The following is a 20150-nucleotide window of genomic DNA, read 5'->3' on the forward strand; positions in this document are numbered from 1 at the left end:
GCGCTTACTTCCTTCAGGTCTCTCACTTAACTCTACCTCAGAGGGTCTATTCCTGACCGCTCTAAAATACACATATTCCCATCCATCACTCTCTATCCTTTTATCGTGATTTGTCTCCATAGCACATCATTGCACTTTTTACCACTGGACATTATATATACAGTGGGGCCTTGACTTAACGAGTGTCCCGACTAATGAGTTTATTTGAAATACCAGCTGTCTCTCGGCCAATTTTTTGCATTGAGTTGATAGAGTAATTTGAGTTAATGAGCTCCTTGACGAGCTCAGTCTCGGAACGAATTAAACTCGTAAGTCAAGGCCCCACTGTAGTTCTTATCTGTTTATAGTCCATCTCCTCCACTAAATACGTTCTTTGAATACTGGGACATTGATTCTTCTGTCATCAATGTATTCCAATATCTAAAGTATGCTGTCATAGAAAAGGAATCCTATCTAATAATAGACAAACATGGTAATTAACCATACCTCCGCGATGCTTCCCATTGGCTAATCAGCAGGATATGCAAATTAACTGCCAACAAAGATGGCGGCCAGCAGCCACGCAGCTGAAGCAAACATGAGGCTTGCTTGCTCCAGTGATGGAGAAAGCCAAGGTTCCCCGCCTGCCGCGGCCCAGCTCTGAGCTCCAGAAGCAACAATGTTTCAATTATAAAACCTAAACAAACCCCATATACCTGCTTTCAGCCAGCAAGGGCCTCAGAGCTTAGAGCGCCAGTGATGGCAACAGAGTTTCAATTATAGAAGCTAAACAAACCCAGATACCTGCTTTCAGCCAGCCACGGCCTCAGAGCTGGAGCTGGGCCTCAGAGCTGGAGCCGGCTCTCAGCTCCAATGACAGCTATAGAAGGTAAATAAATCCCAGGATAAAAACAAAAGGAAAAAAAAGAGGCTGGGAGCTTCAGTCGCCCGCCAGCCTGAAAACAGCCCTCAGCCCCTCACCCAGACTGGCCAGGCACCCCAGTGGGGACCCCCACCCTGAAGGGGGTGTGACCAGCTGCAAACAGCCATCAGCCTGTCATCCAGGCTGGCCAGGCACCCAAGCGGGACCCTCACCCTGATCCAGATCACCCTTCAGGGCAAACCAGCCGGCCCCCACCCATGCACCAGGCCTCTATCCTATATAGTAAAAGGGTAATATGCAAATTGACCCTAACAGCAAAAAGACTGGGAATGACTGGTCATTATGACACACACTGACCACCAGGGGGCAGACGCTCAATGCAGGAGCTGCCCTCTGGTGGTCAGTGCGCTCTCACAGCGGGGAGCTCTGCTCAGCCACAAGCCAGGCTGATGGCTGCCAGTACAGCAGTGGTGGTGGGAACCTCTCCTGCCTCCTCAGCAGCGCTAAGGATGTCCAACTGCAGCTTAGGTCTGCTCCCCGCTGGCAAATAGACATCCCCCAAGGGCTGCCAGGCTGCCAGAGGGATGTCTGATTGCCATCTTAGGCCCAATCCCCTGGGGAGGAGGCCTAAGCCAGCAAGTAGTCACTCCCGAGGGGTCCCAGACTGCGAGAGGGAACAGGCCCGGCTGAGGGGCCCCCTACCCCCGAGTGCACAAATTTTTTTGCACCAGGCCTCTAGTTAGATAAATATTTGTTTAATGAATAAATGCTAAAAGCTTTCAAAGGAAAAAAATAGAATATATAAAAGTATGGTTACACTCAGCCTTCTCAGCAATACTAGTTAGGAAATAATAAAAGAAAAAACAATATGCACATAGAATTCTCCAGCTAGGCAAACTATCAATGAAATATTTTCTAAAGGCAAAATAAAGTCAGTTTCAAATATGCAGGGATTCATATTTAACAGTTTACTGCCCACACATACTTTCTGCAGAAAATTATTTGACAGTGCACTCTAGCAACAGTAAAGTAATCCAAGAGAGTGGGAGATACAGCATCCAGGAAATAACAAAAATAACTCAGAAGAGCATGAAAAAATATCAAAAATCAAAGATGTACCATTGCATTAGCTTCCTCACTCTCAAGCTCCAAGGGCCCTTCCTTTACCTTTATAACTTTTTCCCCTAAGTTCATTCCTTCTACAAATCACTTTTTCTACCTCCATGATTTTATAAATAAACACACACACACATACACACACACACTCACACACACACACACACACATATACTAGAGGCCTGGTGCATGAAATTCATGCACTCAGGGGGGGTCCCTCAGCCTGGCCTGTACCCTCTCGCAGTCCAGGAATCCTCGGGGATGTCCCTACAGGGAGCAGGCCTAAGCCATCAATCAGACCTCCTTAGCACTGCCGCAGAGGTGGGAGAGGCTCCCACCACCACCGCTGCACTTGCCAGCCATTAGTCTGGCTCAGGGCTTCTGGCTGAGCAGTGCTCCCCCTGTGGGAGCACACTGACCACCAGGGGGCAACTCCTGTATTGAGCATCTGACCCCTGGTGGTCAGTGCGCATCACAGTGCTCAGTCGTTCTGCCGATCAGTCGATTTGCATATTAGCCTTTTATTATATAGGATATATCTAATCTAATCTAATAAAACTGAAACATGCAAATTGACCATACCCCCGCTATACCCACAAGCCAATCAGGAGCGAATATGCAAATCAACCCAACTAAGATGGTGGCAGCCATGGAGCTGGAGTGAGCAGGAGGCTTGGGTTGCCCCCAGCAATGAAGGAAGCCAAGCTTCCCACCTGCCCTGCCAGCCCTGAACTCTGCTCAAGGCTTCAAAGTTTCAATTATAGAAGATAAATAAATCCCCGATATCTGCTTCCAGCCCACGGCTGTGGCTAGCTTGAAGGGGGTGTGGCCAGCCTGAAAATGGCCCTCAGCCCCTCACCCAGGCTGGCCAGGCACCCTAGCGGGACCCCCACCCTGATCCAGGACACCCTTCAGGGCAAAGCACCCGGACCCCACACATGCACCAGGCCTCTATCCTATATTATAAAAGGGTAATATGCAAATTGACCCTAACAACAGAACCACTGGGAATGACTGGTCACTATGACACACACTGACCACCAGCGGGCAGATGCTCAATGCAGGAGCTGCCCCCTGGTGGTCAGTGCGCTCCCACAGGGGGAGCTCTGCTCAGCCACAAGTCAGGCTGACGGCTGCCAGCACAGTGGTGATGGCGGGAGCCTCTCCCGCCTCCTCAGCAGCACTAAGGATGTCCGACTGCAGCTTAGGCCTGCTCACCGCTGGCAAGTGGACATCCCCCAAGGGTTCCCGGGATGCCAGAGGGATGTCTGACTGCCAGCTTAGGCCCGAACCCCCGAGGGGTCCCAGACTGCGAGAGGGCACAGGCCGCGCTGAGGGAATCCCCCGAGTGCACAAATTTTTGTGCACCAGGCCTCTAGTATATATATAAAAATAAATGTATGGTTGCTTTACAAAGAAAATGGCAATAAATTTAGGATAGGGTTTAGAAGAATAGCTTTAAGAAGATAATATATTCTATTCTAGCTAATAATAGACAAACACGGTAATTGACCATACCTTCGCTACGCCTCCCATTGGCTAATCAGCACAATATGCAAATTATCCACCAACAAAGATGGCGGTTAATTTGCATACTGCAGGCAGGGTGGGACAGTGCCATCCCGCCTGCCCTGCCGCCATCCGGGCCTGCTATCTGCGACCCAGGGCAGCGGATGTCTGTGTGCGACCCGACCTGGGGCGGCCGGGCCGTGCAGCAGCAATCGGCCGTTCCGCCCGGGTGTCCCGTGTGTGACCCCACCCGGGACAGCACCCCAACCCCCGGATCAGCCCTGCTGTGTGCACGACCCGGGAGGCAGGGCAGACACCAAGGGATCGGGCCTGCCATCTGCCACCCGGGGAGCGGGCCTAAGCCAGCAGGTGGTTATCTCCCAAAGGGTCCCAGGCTGTGAGAGGGCAGAAGTGGGGCTGAGGGACACCCACCCACCACCCCTCCCCCGCCAGCGCACAAATTTTTATGCACTGGGCCTCTAGTTTAAGTTATATGACCTAAATAACAATAAAGACAATCTTCTTTCAACAACAAAAAACAATTCCTAAACTATACAGGAAAGCCATATTCTAAAATAACAAAGAAAACAAAAACATGTCATTTTGAGAAATGATTGGGAATATAAGTCACCTCCGAGCATACAAGTTATAGACATATATTTCCTTCTTTATAGATCCCCTCTCATCACTACTGAATTCTTCAGTAAATCTATATATATAAAACCCTAAGCGACCGTTCAACTGGTCGCTATGACGCACACTGACCACCAGTGGGCAGACACTCAATGCAGGAGCTGCCCCCTGGTGGTCCGTGTGCCCCACAGCAGGAGCGCCACTCAGCTGACCGATGGGAGCCAGCTCACGGCTAGCAAGGACAGGTGCTGCAGCACGAGTCTCTCCCGCCTCAGGGGCAGTGCTACCGCAACAGGTGCAGCGCTACTGCAACAGGTGCAGCGGGGCGGGGATGAGCAGGAGCGGCACAGCTCCCGGACTGGGCTCAGGCTCCTCCCAGGTCTCCTGCCACTTCGTGCACTACTACCTCCCCCGAGGGGTCCCAGATTGTGAGAGGGCACAGGCTAGGCTGTGGGACCCCACTGGTGCATGAATCCACACACCGGGCCTCTAGTACCTTCATAATCAAGATGTCAAAAAAATGCAGACATTGTTTTTCAGTACTCAGAATTAAGCTTTCGTGCTTCATATGCTGTAAACCATAATTACAGAACTAAAGACTGAAATGTACTACATGTAGAAGTAACTTAATAGATAACAAAAATGGAGAGGACCATTTGAAGACAGGGTAATATAAGAATGTTATAATTCATTATAAACATGATAAATTAAAAACTATTATTTAAAAACTCTGGGAGCAGGAATCACTTCAATTTCATAGTCTAATCCCTAGCTTAGGGCTTTCATTCTTATACTAGAGGCCCAATGCACAAAATTAGTGCAAGGGGCTCAGCCCCCACCGCCATGACCCCTGCTGCCACAGCTTCATCCAGAAGGTTGTCTGGAAGGACGTTTGGTCTAATTAGCACATTATGTTTTTATTATTATAGATAGACCATTACAATACCTTGAAGTCTACCTGCCTCTACTATCCAATATGTCTTTTATTGAATAGATAAAATAGACACTATGTGTGACATGCTCAAGATCACAAGGCTAACTTATTAGTGATGTAGCTAAGACTTTTACAATAAGCCAAATGGGATCTCCAATCTCCTAAGATGTAAGAATAAGGTTCTGAGTAAGGGCTCAGGAAGTAAAGTAGTAATGTAGACAGAGGTTTTTGTAATTTCTGAACTCAGCTGAACAAAGCAATAACTTTAAAATGTATAAAAAAAATTTTAAAAAAACAATGTTCTGTTGAGAAATAAGGACTAAAAATTTCCAAATTTTTATGAAATAATCAGGTTAAACAACTCCTTCAATTTGTGCTTCTATGATGCATTTACTTATAGGTGCTCTATTTAATTTGGTTTTAATGTGAATTTTCATTTTCTTGAGCTACACAAGATTTTTGGCATGTTAACAAACAGAAAACATTCCGTCACCAAATATAAGCCCTACTGTTTACCCGCTGCTACTGATACACATACAATTAAACTAGAATTAAATTAGAAAACATGAATTTGAATTTCAAAGGTGGACTACTTGTAGTTTTCATACATGTATTATTACTGCATAAGCCAAGAACCTGTAAAATATTATTCCTTATACAAGAAGAAAGTTTATAATATAATTTAAACAAATAGAAGAATAAAACAACTTTTTTGTACCAGGGCAAAGCCAAAATGAACTCAAAGTAGTCTCTGCATTCTGGAGATAACCATATTACACAAATGGAATCACTCTACACATATGTCCAAAATAAGTTTTGTGCTAATTTTCCAAAATTACCTCAATTTATTCTCAAATTTATACTGCTCCATAAAATAAAAATTGGAACAGTGATTGCAAAACAAATTTTTAAATGAAAGAATCTAAATGCAGAATCAGTTTGATTACTGTCCAAGAATATAATTCTTGAAATTACCTTCAGTGTATATCACATAGCTTTGGGAGAATGACCTGTATACTTTATTTTCTAAAAGCATACAAGTTGAATCAAAAAAAAAACAAAAAACCAAACTTACCTCTAATGAGTTCACCTTTGGAGATAATGTACAGGTCAATACACAGTCACCTATGTTCTGTGGATTTTGTTTCAGAAAGCTGTACATTGACTGAGCAGATTCAGGACTATCTAACTGAAGAATTGCCTTTGGAGAAGATAAAAAAAGGTAAGAATAGGTCCTAAAAACATTAAAAAAAGAATTACCGTATCATCCAGCAATTCCACTATTTGGTATATACCCAAAAGAATTGAAAGCAGGGGCTTGAACAAATATTTGTATATTGATGTTCATTATTCACAACTAGAGGCCTGATGCATGAAATTCATGCATGGGTAGGGTCCCTAGGCCTGGCGGGCGATCAGGGCTTTCCTTCCCTGGCTGCCGACTGCCAGCCGGGGCCTTCCTTTGTTCCGTGCCGCCCCTGGTGGTTAGTGCACGTCATAGCGAGTGAGCGAACTCTTGGTCTCCCGGTCGAACTCCCGAGGAGACACTTTGCATATTAGCCTTTTATATATATAGATAGTCAAAAGGTGACAGCAACCCAAGTATTTATCCGAAGTGTGGTATATACTAACAATGGAATATTATTCAGCCTTAAAAAGAAAATTCTGATATATGCTATCACACATGTTGGGAGACATTATGCAAAGTGAAATAAGCAAGTTACAAAAGGACAAATAAGGTATGATTCCACTTATATGAGGTACCTAGAGTAGTCAAATTCATAGATCAGTGGTTCTCAACCTTCCTAATGCCGCGACCCTTTAATACAGTTCCTCATGTTGTGGTGACCCCCAATTTCATTGTTACAAATTGAACATAATTAAAGCATAGTGATTAATCAAAAAAAAAAAACAATATGTAATTATATATGTGTTTTCCAATGGTCTTAGGCGACCCCTGTGAAAGGGTCGTTCGACCCCCAAAGGGGTCGCGACCCACTGTCATAGAGACAGAAAGCAGAATGATAGAATGGTAGCTGCCAGGGTCCAGGAAGAGTGAGAATGTGGAGTTATTGTTTAATGGAAAGATAGATAGTGGTGATGACTGCACAGTGTGAATATGCTTAATGCCACTGAACTAACATTTAACTATAGTTAGGTAGTAAATTTTATGTTATTTTACAATAAAACATTTTTTAATTTTTAAAAGTATGAATATGTTTTTTTCCAGATTTCAAACATGTGATATAAAAGGTGAGGTTAATCCTTATTTCAAAGTAAACAAGAGAAAACAATTCTTAAAATGTTGCAAAGTCAAGGCAAAATTGAAAAGGAGTGTGGCTCAGTTGGTTGGAGCATTGTCCAGACACCTATTGGTTCAATGCTGGGTAAGATCGCTGATCGGGGTCCGTGTGCAGAATTCAAATTATAAAACAAAAAGTTAATTAAGCAAAGTAGGGGATGAGGAAGAACCAATAGAATTAAAAATGTCTAAAGTAATATTTAGAATCCCTTATGCCACCTGTCATCTCCCTTCCATCCTATATCACTATTTCTAAAGTATCAAACATGTTCTGTGTATCAGTTAGAAGCATGTCAAAGAAATTAATAACTAGTTGCTGGTCAATTAGCTACTTTTTTTTAATATATTTTTTTTATTGATTTTTTTACAGAGAGGAAGGGAGAGGGATAGAGAGTTAGAAACATCAATGAGAGAGAAACATCAATTAGCTGCCTCCTGCACACTGCTCACTGGGTATGTGCCCGCAACCAAGGTACATGCCCTTGACCGGAATCGAACCCGGGACCCTTGAGTCCGCAGGCCGACGCTCTATCCACTGAGCCAAACCAGTTAGGGCTAGCTACTTTTTATAAAGCAAATAGTTCCAACTTTCATATGAAACCCTAATTTTCTAGGTAATATAAGGTTGATCAAAATCTACTTTTAATGGACATGAATCTGAATTAAACATTAAACACAACGGGCAGAGCAAATGTAAAGGAGTTAATGTCTTTTAAGGGAAGAAACCAAAGCACAGAAGTAAGGAATGATCATTTTATACTTCTTTCCATATAACTAAACAAAGAGACCCAACTCTCTATGTGTTTTATGGCTGGAAGGGACTTTAGAAAACACCTGGCAACACCGTTTCATTTTACAAATAAGAAGTGTAAACCAACTTAGCCAAGGTATAAAGGTGGTTAAAGCTAGATGAACTCAAGTCTAAAACTTCCCCATAAGTTAATGCTTTTTGAACTACAGTATCTTTCATCTGTTGTGCAAGTTTTATTTTCCCTTAAAACTAGGTTCTAGGAGAGAGAAAGATCATTTCTTCCTTCTTGTCACAGCCCAAAGAAAATACACCCATCTATCTGCTATGAGGCTGAGTAATGCTTATTGGTGCTTCGGTTCAGAAGCTGAATTAAAAGTTGCAGACTATAATAATATAGGATTTAGTTTTATATTATTTACAGAACACACAGATAAAAATAGAAGGGACTTTGTTACCTTGTTTTTATTACTCAAGAATATATGGTGATCCACTTTTCCAAACTGAAGTCCAACACATAGTACACACTGAAGTCCATCTTCTGGTAAGTTATTAAGATGTATAAATCGATTGTGTATTTTTTCTATGTTTGCCTGTAGTTTTTTTTTTTTTTTTTAAGAGAGAGCATAGGAAAAGAAAAACATAGCTGAAGTATCAAATGTATAACATAGATTAACAGCATTTAATTTTAAAATTAGTGCTAAGATTTCCTTTCATTTCTAGCAGGTGAACACATAAAGAACCAAGGCTTCTATCAATTAAACAATTCTAGGAAAGCACTTAATGCAAAACTCACCTCTGGATTATTTTCTTTAATCAAGGCTGTAAATATAGCTTCCTAGGAAAGCAAAATGGAACAAGGTTGAAGGTGTACATCATTCTTCATTCATATTTTTAATTAGTCAAGATTTATAATAAAATAGCATTTATAAATAATCATGAAGCACTTTCATAAAATGAATTCAGCAAAAGTTCTGTTATTTCCACATCTTTCCTTCTTCTTAAACAAGTTATACAAGTCGCACCCTACCCATACACCTAATTTATCCTATTCCCCTAAGTACATTAAAGATTAATAAGGTTGTACCATTTAGGGGAGGACACTCAAATTCACATACAAGGAGTAAGATATTTAATTTAGCAGATAGTAAGAGATTCAAATTATAAAACAAAAAGTTAATTAAGCAAAGTAGGGGAGGAGGAAGAACAAAGATGTAGGCTAGTAAAAAACAACAACACAGGGTATTAAGTGTATAGCAATTTGGTGCTGCTAATTATAAAGAGGCCAAGAGTGGCGTGAGACAAGGTCAAAGCTAATGGAAGACTTACATGTACCAGAAGGAAACTTTATCTTATGAGACTATGGTTCTTAATACTACTAATATGTATAAAACAATCCCAGTAATTGCACCACATTGAGTGACTGATTCTCAATAGAAGGCTTTTTCAAATTAGATGCATTTCTACCTTGCTCTAGTGATTATAACATTTCTGCCTCATGCCTCTTAGCTGTTGATAGTAGGCCACACAGAAACAATGCAGAGTTTCTAAATCAGTTAAATTTGAACAGATTTAAATTTTATCTCAGTCTCAGGACTTTGTGGAGAAAGATTTTCGCGGAGACAAAAATGAAGGCAGAGCGAAGTCCTGTGTACCACAGGGTTGTGGTTCCATCCCTGTCCAGGCAAATGCAAGAGTCAACCAACCGATCAGTGTTTTTCTCTGACATCGATATTTCTGTGCCCCCCTCTCCCTTCCTCTTTCTAGAATCAATGAAAAACATATTCTTGGGTGAGGGTTAAAAAATAAAAAAAGGGCCTAGCTGGTTTGGTTCATTGGATAGAGCGTCAGCCTACGGACTGAAGGTCCTGGGTTGCAGACTTGATTCCCAGGGTGTGTGCGGGAGGCAACCAATCAATGTGTCCTTCTCACAATGATCTTTCTCTCTCTCTCTGTCTCTCCCCCTCCCTTTCACTTTCTAAAAAATCAATGGAAAAATATCCTCTGGTGAGGATTAACAACAACAACAACAACAAAGGAAGGTAAAGGATCCAAAGCACTACTTTACCAGGAGGTTTTAAGAATTAAAACTTTAAGAAGTGAATCAATGGTGAAATGGTGAATGAAACAAACAGGAAACAAACTCCAGAAATATTTAGAATTTAAGAGACAAGACTTAGTGACAAACTGTTTATAAGAAATGAGAGAAAAAAACTGAAGATAACCTCTGGGTTTGTATGACAAATAATGGCAGAGATAAGGGTCCAAACAGTAGTACAGACAATACTCTACAAACAATAGTTAACCTTCCCCCCAATCGAACATACAACAGGAATAGGATTCCTTCAAAATGGAAGTAACTCTAAAACAGTGAGAGAGCAGGCAGTGGAGGGACAGAAAGAATCTTTCTCACTGTCTGAGAGAAAATATGAACCAAAGAAGAAAACTAAAAAATATAATAGACTACAATAAATTTAATAAAAATGTAATTAAAATGATAGTGTTATTTACCTCATCTTTTACACTCATGTTTTCAGGAGCCATACTTATTGAGAGTTGACTTCCATCCACTGATATTGGGAAGCAGGTATAAAATTTTATCATAGAATCTGCAGATTTTCTATTTATTTCTATAATAGCCTTTTAAAACAAATTACAAGAATGGAAAAGTCTTATTTAAGTTACTTTTTCTTGAAAATATTTAATACTTAAGGAATCAAATAAATTGAAAAACTTCGTAACTTTTTTGAAGATAAAAAAATGCATTCATTCCTCAGAAACATGAGACCAATAAATTCAGTATATTACAACCATAAGCAAGATATAATGAATAATTGAACTCATAAGAAAACACTAAAGAAAAAAACAGATGACATTCTAGTAAATGACATTAAGAAAAGTCTTATTTATCACTTATTTTAAAAATTCCTTAGCTTAAAACAGCTTAATTATTTTGAGGTACTACTTTTAAACCTTTTCTTTGTGAACTTAATGGAAAAATGTGCTTGCAGAGAAGAACAACTATCTGTTATCAACACTTACCTTTTTATGAGATGATAAAATCAAAATATCCTTTGTATCACCAAATGGTTTTACTAGGTTGTAAATTTCTTCTATAGAATATCCTTTATTTGGCAAATTAGAAATAAGTACCACACACATTTCCTCTGTTTCCTTCAAAACAAATTTAACAACTGACATTAAAAATTTTTTAGCTGCTTTTATATTTACCTAAGCTTATACTGCAGATAATGTTATGTTAGCATTTAAATTGCATTTAATATTAAAATTGGCCAATTCTGACAGTTGGTCTGAACTTCAAATTAAAATCAAATTTCCTATCTTCAAGTACATAGAATAATTTCAGCCATACCACCTGTTATGTAGTCAAGATCTTTAATTCTTTTTCTCAACAACTGTTTAAAAACATGAGTTTGTCTCTGACTACAATTCTTTTCTTTTAGTTACATATCCTTTTATCTTACAATTTAAAAAAAGCTTACCTGGTCTTTTAGCATCCCTACCCCATAACCCAATCTCCACTACAAAGTAAATACTTTCTTTTCTGCATTCTTTCTAGCAGATCTATTTTATTCTTCAAGATGACTCATCAATGCCAATATTTCCTTTAGTAAATGTTGGGGAAATCCCCAAAGGTTTACAATAGTAAATTTACCAACTTTTGACTTTTCTTTTGAGGAAAATGTGGGAAGTTATAATTTTCATAAATGAGTTGAGAATGATTTTAACTAGTATGTCAACTGTGTTCGTAAATGGTTCCTTCTAAAGTGCTTTTAGTGAATTTAAAATACTCTTTTTAGTGCTTTAAAATATTCTTCCTAAAACAAAATAGGAAGTCATACTACTTCCTACTTGGAAAATGGGTCTACCAGTCAAAAGTAAACTTATGCTTAGTACCTGAATGATCTTAAAATCTTAACCAATAAAATCTAAATTAATGAGATTTTAATATATTTATAATACCAGATGTAACTACAGGAAAACAATAATGAGAACTTTATGCACTTCAAATAAAACTGCAAACCCCTCTTGCTCTTCTAAAAACATAATGAACAACTGGTATTCTAAATATTAACACATCACCCTGGCTGGAGTGCTTAGAGCATTAGCCTGAGCATTGAAGGGTCTCAGGTTCCATTCCTGGTCAAGGACAGTAACTGGATTGCAGGTTAGACCTGGTCCAGTCCGCCCAATCGGCTCATGTGGGAGGCAACCATTCGCACGTATAGATGTCTCTCTCTCCCCCCACTCCCACCCCCTTCTGTCTCTCTAAAAAGCAATGGAAAAATATCCTTGGGTGAGGATTAACAAAAAATAATAAAATAAATATTATTTATCCTTTGCCTCTAAAATAAATGAAAAAAAGGATTTCATAAAATTACACCGTTCTATTTTGACAACTTATTTACTTAAAACACCATTTTGGCCTAATGTTTTCTTCTCAGTGAAAAGTAATCCTCATAAACTTGTACACTTACTGACAGGCTGTTCCTAAATTTTTAGGACTCACTCTGCAGCTCAAGCTTTTGAACTCAAACTGTATTTTAAAAGTTTTTTCTTTTATTTTTATAAAGTGTGTTTTTTTCACCATGTCAAATCATGCACATTTTTTTGTCATTGTTAATCCTTGCCCAAGGATATTTTTTCCATTGATTTTTAGAGAGAGTAGAAGGGAGAGGGAGACACAGAAACACTGATGTGAAAAAGAGACATTGATTGGTCGTCTCCCACATGCACCCTGACCAGGGCCAGGATTGAGTCTGCAACTGAGTTATGTGCCCTTGACTGGAATCGAACCCCTAACCTTTTAGTCCAAGGGTCAGCGTTCTATCCACTGAGCCAAACTGGCTGGGGCTCTTGTACATTTTTATGTGGGTTTATAGTAAAAGGAAATAAACGGTGTCAAAATTTCCTAAACTTTAAAAAAGGTGAAATATGAAAAAGTAAAATATAAAAACTGACCTTGTTATTAACTGTTTCATTTTCTGTGACCACCAAAGCAGCTTCTTAAAATACAAAATAAGAATTCATGCAGATATATTTCATTTATCAAGATCCTAAACCGTACTAAATAGTAACTACATGAAAATGTATAAAACTGACAAAAGAGTAAAGAATTTAAGTAGGAAGTAGCTACATAAGTAACAATGGGTTTTAAATAATACATTTAGTTTTATCCTAAAAACAAAATTTCAGAATAATCAAGAGACAGGGTGCAGAGCTGAATCATAATAGTCTTAATTTCACTTAGGTTATGACCGTGGTATTTAAAAGTATACATACATACATACATACAAACACAACACATGAAATTAAATACTTTATTTTCTTAAAATTAAATTTTCTATCTATAATGTAAGAGAACAAAATAAAATTTCTATTGGCCTACCTGAAATAGTTTCTTTAGCACTATTTTCAGTGGCTTTGAGTTCCATACTGGCCTTTATTTCAGAGTTTTCTGCATGAAATAGTCTACTTTAATAGTCTAGAAAAACACACTAATATAATTAAACTAATGAATCTAAACAAGAACTTACGCTAGTTTTATTTTGTCACTTCAACTCTCTTTAGGATGACCTGATTTAAGTCAAAGCTAACACAAGTTTCTCTTTGAAAACAAAACAATCCCTTTGAAGATTTTTACGCAATAACTTCAAAATATACCTTGAATGTACACCAAGAGGATCTAAAGAAAAACATGAAATGACAGCATTTCAAGGTTACCTTGTACAGTCAGAGGTTTATTGGCATCTTTGTTTTTAACAATGCCAGCCTTTCTGACTTCTAGAGACTTCTTTCCACTGGACTTTGCTGTCAAAAGCAAAATTGAACCATTATTCTAAGGTCTGTTTGGTCATTTAGTATGTTTCACATTAATATATTAGTAAGTAAGTAGTGCAACTTAATTATAAAAGCAGTTATTTTCTACATATTTACTTCCATTTATTTTATTTTATTTATTGTTTCAAGTATTACATATGTCTCCTTTCCATTTATTTTCAATACCTGTTTACCAATAAGATTTAAAGCAAATGTAAACTGAGATACAATTTTTGTTGATGGCCATTAATGAGCCACAAATTTGACCTGCAGATGACAGAAGCACATTATAATCACACTCACACAAATCGTATTTTATAATTTCTACAAAGATTCTTTACACTGGTCTATTTGGAAAAATAGTAATACTAAATAGAGCATGTTAGTTTAAACATTATGTTTATTTAAAACTAGAGGCCCAATGCACAAAATTCATGCACGGGGGTGGGGAGGGGTATTGTCCCTCAGCCTGGCCTGCACCCTCTCACAGTTGGACATCCTTAGCGCTGCCACGGAGGCAGGAGAGGCTCCCACCACTGCCATTGCGCTCACCAGCTATGAGCCCGGCTTCTGGCGCACTGACCACCAGGGGACAGCTCCTGTATTGAGCATCTCCCCCCTGGTGGTTAGTGCGTGTCATAGCGACCAGTCATTCCTTCGTTCGGTCTATTTGCACGTTAGCCTTTTATTATTTAGGATAGTGTTCCATTTCTTTATAAAGGAAATATATTCTTGTAACACAGAAAAAAAAATCTTCACAGTAATAAACATCAGAACTGTACAAGCTAGGGAAGATAATATGAAGTGATAGCTCTAAAAAAAATTAAAAAAACAAAGATTAAACAATTTGTAGGGGAGAAGTGGCAGAACAGCCTGTAGTTATACAGGGCAAGGCAAAAATAGGTTTTGTATGCATGCATATAAGCATAACCAATGGATATAAGACACTGGGGGATAGGGGAGGCTAGGGGACTGTCTAGGGTGGGGGGAAAAAATGGACACATATGTAATACCCTTTGTAATACTTTAAGCAATAAAAAAAAAAAAGAAAAAAGAAAATAAAACAATACTTAATAAATAATACAAACACAACACATGGAATTTTTGACCCTGTATAGCTGTCAAAAATGTTTCAATATAAAATATGTCAATGGTAGAAAAAGTCAAAGACCAAAGTACCAAAAATTTAAAGTCCTATGTTTTAGGTTTTAAATATCAAAGCAGGATCTACTAAACTTTTCAAGGTGTTATTTGGTACTAAAAGCTATATAAATGTAAAACTTGTGTATTTAATTTTATTGTTGACAGTATTGCAGATGTCCCCCTGTAACTGCCCCCCTCCCAGCTTCTTCCCCACCCCAAGCCTTCACCACACTATTGTCTGTGTCCTTGATATCATTGTATTATATTCTTTAAGGCAGATTAAGAATATACTTAAAATGGAGCCAGAAAGAGACTTTGCTTGGGGCCATGGGTGCACCAAGCAACTATTATATGAACATTCTGACTCTGCCACTAACAATGATATTTGCCAGTTCAACACTGCTTCCTTCCCTTTCTACCATTATAGGGAAGATGCAGTGTACCGATGATGTTTTATTGAGTTGTATACACTTGAAATACAACCAATGTCACCCCAATAAATTCAATAAAATGAATAAATAAATTATAGTTTGAAGTAAGGAATATAGTCAATATTTTAATTACTATGTATGGTTTAGGTGGGTACTAGACTTACTGGGGGAATCACTTTGTAAGTTATATAAATGTCTAATGACTATGCTGTAAACTTGAAACTAATACAACATTGAATGTCAACTGCAAAAACAAACATACTTAATAACACCTCTCCCTCCCAACAGTCTTACCTGTTTTGGTTGAAGTTTTATTAGCTTTAGCAGCTACTGTTATCACAGATTTTACAGAACCCGCTGATTTCCCTAAATCACAAAAAGCTGTAGTCAAAACTGGTTTATTTTTAACCAATATCATCAGCCCTCCAAAAACCTCACAAAGAATGAATATAAGAGCAACAGGCTATACTTTACCCAAAACAAAATGCTATCACCTTTCGGCACACAGCCTCATTCATTCATTCACTCACTCACTCATTCATTCATTCATTCTCACCTGAAGATAAGTTGCTTTTTATTCATATTTTTTTAGAGAGAGGGGGGGAGGGGGAGGAAAGGGAGGGGAAGAAACAATGATGTAAAAGAAACCATCGATCAGCTGCCTCCCTCAGGCACCCCCACCATGGATTGAACCTGCAATCTAGGTATGTGCCCTGACCAAGAATCGAACCAGCACCTTTTGGAGTACAATGCTCCAACCAACTGAGCCATCAGGCCAGGGCAACACAGGCCATTTTTTAAAATCTAACAATGATAATAATGTCTTCAGGAAGAAAAATATCACTGAAGAATTCAGGAACATAAAAATGGCATTCAGGCAAGTTAAATAAATCTCTGAATTTGTGGATCAACTTGAAGCAAAATTACTAATTACAAGGATATAAAAATAGCCTCATGCAGCATTTATTTATCTATCTACCTATCTATCTATTGGTAATCCTCACTTGAAGATATTTTTCAATTGATTTTTTTGTACTTAACATTGCTCTGACCTTTCTGTTTACATTTCCATCTATTGCTGCTGCTTATTTTCCAAGATGATGTTGTTTATAAAGACTATGATTATCAAAGTGTCACTAAAAAGATCACCACGGAGCCAAAACCCTTTCCATTCAGAAAACAACAGGAGATTTAGCTCTGAAAATTAGGATTCATAACAACTAGCAAGGTAGTATGAGGGAAAAACCTAGATCAGAAGTAAGTAGCTCCAAGTTGAATTCCAAGTTAAGTTGTGAAGACTTGGGGCATTAATAGGTTTCTGTGCACATTTCCCCGTTTATAAATAAGGATGGTAACTGCCACAATTATCTAACAGAGCCGTGTAAGAATATGATAATGCTTAGAAAAGTTATATAAAGGAAAAGAATTACTGACACCCACAACAACCAACTTAAAATAGTTTACAAATTTACCCTTATATCCAAAGACAGACCTAATTTTTGCTCAAAAAAGAACAAGACTAATCCTTATGAATTGTCACTTGTCATTAAAAAGTACTGACACACTGTAGTAACCTGAGTACTAATGAGTCCTTAAATTATTTTTCACCTATCTCTGTTATTACCACAAGTCAATTCACTTTACTACTTCTAAAGGGGACCAGAATGTAAGGAAAATATCTAAAATAATTTCCAATAGTTGAAAGGGGCTTTAGCATCCACTCCCCTAAATCCCCACCAGTGACTCACATATACTTACTATCAAAGCAATATCAAGCTGTTTGCTAAATAAATGCATCTTTAAAACAAGTTTTCTAGCCATCCCTGGCATCCTCAGGTTACTGCTTCTAAGCAACTATTATATGAACATTCTGGCTCTGCCACTAACAATGATATTTGCCAATTCAACACTGCTTCCTTTCCTTTCTACGATTTTAGGGAAGAATTTAATATATTGACCTCTATCCACTTAATTAACTGGCATTTAGCAGAAATGAGAGGGAAAATAGAATGGAAACTAATGCTAGGGGAAAGAAAAATTAAAAATTACTTTATAACCCATGATAGCCCATAAAAACTGCAAAGAGAATATAATTTGCAGTAAATTTATCTGGATTATTTTTTATAAAATAGAGAGAAGACCTAAATAAAAGAGAAAGAGGGAACTATCTCTGATATCCATTATGAGAAATAGTTTCCCAATCAAATGATCTTATTTTTATAATTACTGCAAGGGAAGAGCATTATCTAATAAATCTTATTCCTAAAAATTTCTAGATGACTATAAATTTCCAAGATTAGTATACGCTCAGCACCTACTATTTCACATGAAATCCAACACTACTGCTACATACTTCTTAAAGTTTACTAATATGTCTAGAATTCTAATAAAAAAACATACCTGAAGATTTATTCACTTTGCCTACAGATGCTTTAGCTTGTCCAGTTTTGGCTAAAATAACAAACAAATATATCAATAATACATTACAAATAATATCATTTAGATTTAGGAAAAACATAACCTGGCAATGATTTTGAAAAAACACTGCAAGAAATATCCTTATACTCATCTTTGTATATACATGGAACAGTAACTAAAGGTAAATTCTTGGACACAGACTTGCTGACACAAAGGAGTAGATTTAAATTTTAACTATATTAAATTGTCCTCCAGAAAGGTTGTACCAATATCCCCATTAATAGAACATAAGAGTGGGGCTTCCCCATTTCCACACACAGTATGTAAAAAAAGTTATTAATCACTCCAATCTGAGATAGAAACTGGTATAATTTTTGTTGTCTTAATTATGAGTAAAGTGTCAATTTTCATATGTGTAATTCATCTCTATGATTTGCCTATATTTGTCAATCTAGTTTAAAGATTTGTTGAGGTTTTTCTTATTATTTACTAGAGCTTTTTATATGTTAGAAAGGTTAGTTTATATCACAGAGATAACAACATTTTTTAAAATTATACAAAATACTTATTAAAAAAATGCTTTTCATGTGGTCAAATGTCTTCCTGATAGAGGAAGGATGTTCCTTACTCTGTATAAATTTTTGACCCATCTGTAATTTATTTTGACATTGTAAATTCTTTACTTATACAAAGTAGATAGTTAATTTAATGAATAACTGATCATTTTCCCACTAATTTGAAACATTATCATAATGATTTATTGATATTCCATATTTGGGGGAATATTTCTTCTGTCCTACTGATCTTCTATTTATTTATCCAACTATATGAAACTATTTTGAATCTTTAACTGTATAATATATTATATCTGTTAGTGCTAGTCCGTCCTACTCTTCTTTTGTAGAACTTTCCTGACTATTCTAAATTAATTTTTTATGTATAAAAAAATACCAATTTATAATAAGCTTACATGTTTTTTAAAAAAATCTTACTGGTATTTTACTAGTTTCATAATATTTATGTTTCAATATATGAAAAAAAAGGAAGATTCTAATGGTGAGGATTTCTATCCAAAAATGAGGCATTTTCTCATTTTATTTTATGCCTCTTAGTAGTATCTTAAAGTTTTCTTTTCATAGTTTTTACCTTTTTTATTATTGTAAATGGAATATTTTATTAAATTACATGTAAATTGTTATTCTTATATAATAAAGCAATTAAAGCCTTTATTTAGAGAATTAAGATGGCTAATTATATAGGGTGTCCCAAAATTCACACAAGAAGTAATTTTGATAGAAAACATAGGTTTATAATTAAAAATTGTAAATTTTTCTATTGATTCATAAAGTATACAGTATAGGGTTATGTATGGAATAGCACATCGGGTAAATGGCCTCAATGGCTTTACTGACACATACACAAAGCCGTGGTCTCCATTGTCCATGCTCCTGGGCCATAATTGGTACTTGGTAATCTTACCAAATTGAAGGGATTGAAATCAAAAGGCGACAGATATTAGAATCTGATTCAATAAACCAAGTAAAATTAGGATTTTATTTTTTGTTGTTGTTGTTGTTAATGCTCACACAAAATTCAAATCTTGCGTGAATTTTGGGACACCCTTTATTTAGCAGCATTTCAATATTCTTTTGGATTTTCCATACATACTTCAGTTTTCCACCATCCTTCCTATATAATAAAAGCCTAATATGCAAATTGTCCCCTCAAATGGGACTTCGGCCAGGGGGTGGGGCCAGCCGGTGGACCTCCTGCGTCCCCGCAGCCCCTGCCCCTGGTTGCGGGGGGGGGGGGGGGGGGGGGCTGGACCCCACCTGTGCACGAATTTGTACACCAGGCCTCTAGTACATACACATTTGCAAATAATGATGTATCCTACTTTTCAATCTTTATGCCTCTTGACTTACAATGCACTGGTTAGTGGCTATTATATTTTAGAATAAAATTTATATAATTCATATAAGTGATGAGTATTCCTTGTTTCGTTGGCAATCTTAATGGAAACACTTCTATTGTTTCATTATTAAGCATATGCTGGCTTCTGACTTAATATGTGTGTAAATGTTTCTATGTATATGAATAAAAGTATGAATACACACACACACACAATCATAGCTATCTACTTTAAGAACTTTTTTCAATGCTAGGAATGAATGAATGTTAAACTTTACTAAATATTTTTTTGTAGCATTTAT

General features: G+C 37.6%; 1 protein-coding gene across 16 annotated transcripts in view; it reads right to left on the minus strand.

The window, feature by feature from the left end:
* Nucleotides 1–20150, minus strand: part of ZNF638 (zinc finger protein 638) — a 79104-nt gene that overhangs the window by 17286 nt on the left and 41668 nt on the right. For 2 of the 16 annotated variants that reach the window (XM_036334185.1, XM_036334173.1), the window contains 10 exons: nucleotides 17920–17970; nucleotides 15814–15885; nucleotides 13850–13936; nucleotides 13515–13583; nucleotides 13088–13131; nucleotides 11147–11278; nucleotides 10616–10744; nucleotides 8901–8942; nucleotides 8563–8697; nucleotides 6130–6255 (listed from right to left, as the gene is read on the minus strand). In XM_036334185.1, the coding sequence (XP_036190078.1) occupies nucleotides 6130–6255; nucleotides 8563–8697; nucleotides 8901–8942; nucleotides 10616–10744; nucleotides 11147–11278; nucleotides 13088–13131; nucleotides 13515–13583; nucleotides 13850–13936; nucleotides 15814–15885; nucleotides 17920–17970 (887 nt within the window). The remainder of the gene's footprint in view (nucleotides 1–6129; nucleotides 6256–8562; nucleotides 8698–8900; nucleotides 8943–10615; nucleotides 10745–11146; nucleotides 11279–13087; nucleotides 13132–13514; nucleotides 13584–13849; nucleotides 13937–15813; nucleotides 15886–17919; nucleotides 17971–20150) is intronic. The other 14 variants (XM_036334168.1, XM_036334171.1, XM_036334170.1 and 11 more) reach the window with 14 other exon arrangements.

This window comes from Myotis myotis, unplaced genomic scaffold, assembly GCF_014108235.1.
Source record: "Myotis myotis isolate mMyoMyo1 unplaced genomic scaffold, mMyoMyo1.p scaffold_m19_p_14, whole genome shotgun sequence".
Lineage (NCBI taxonomy): Eukaryota > Metazoa > Chordata > Mammalia > Chiroptera > Vespertilionidae > Myotis > Myotis myotis.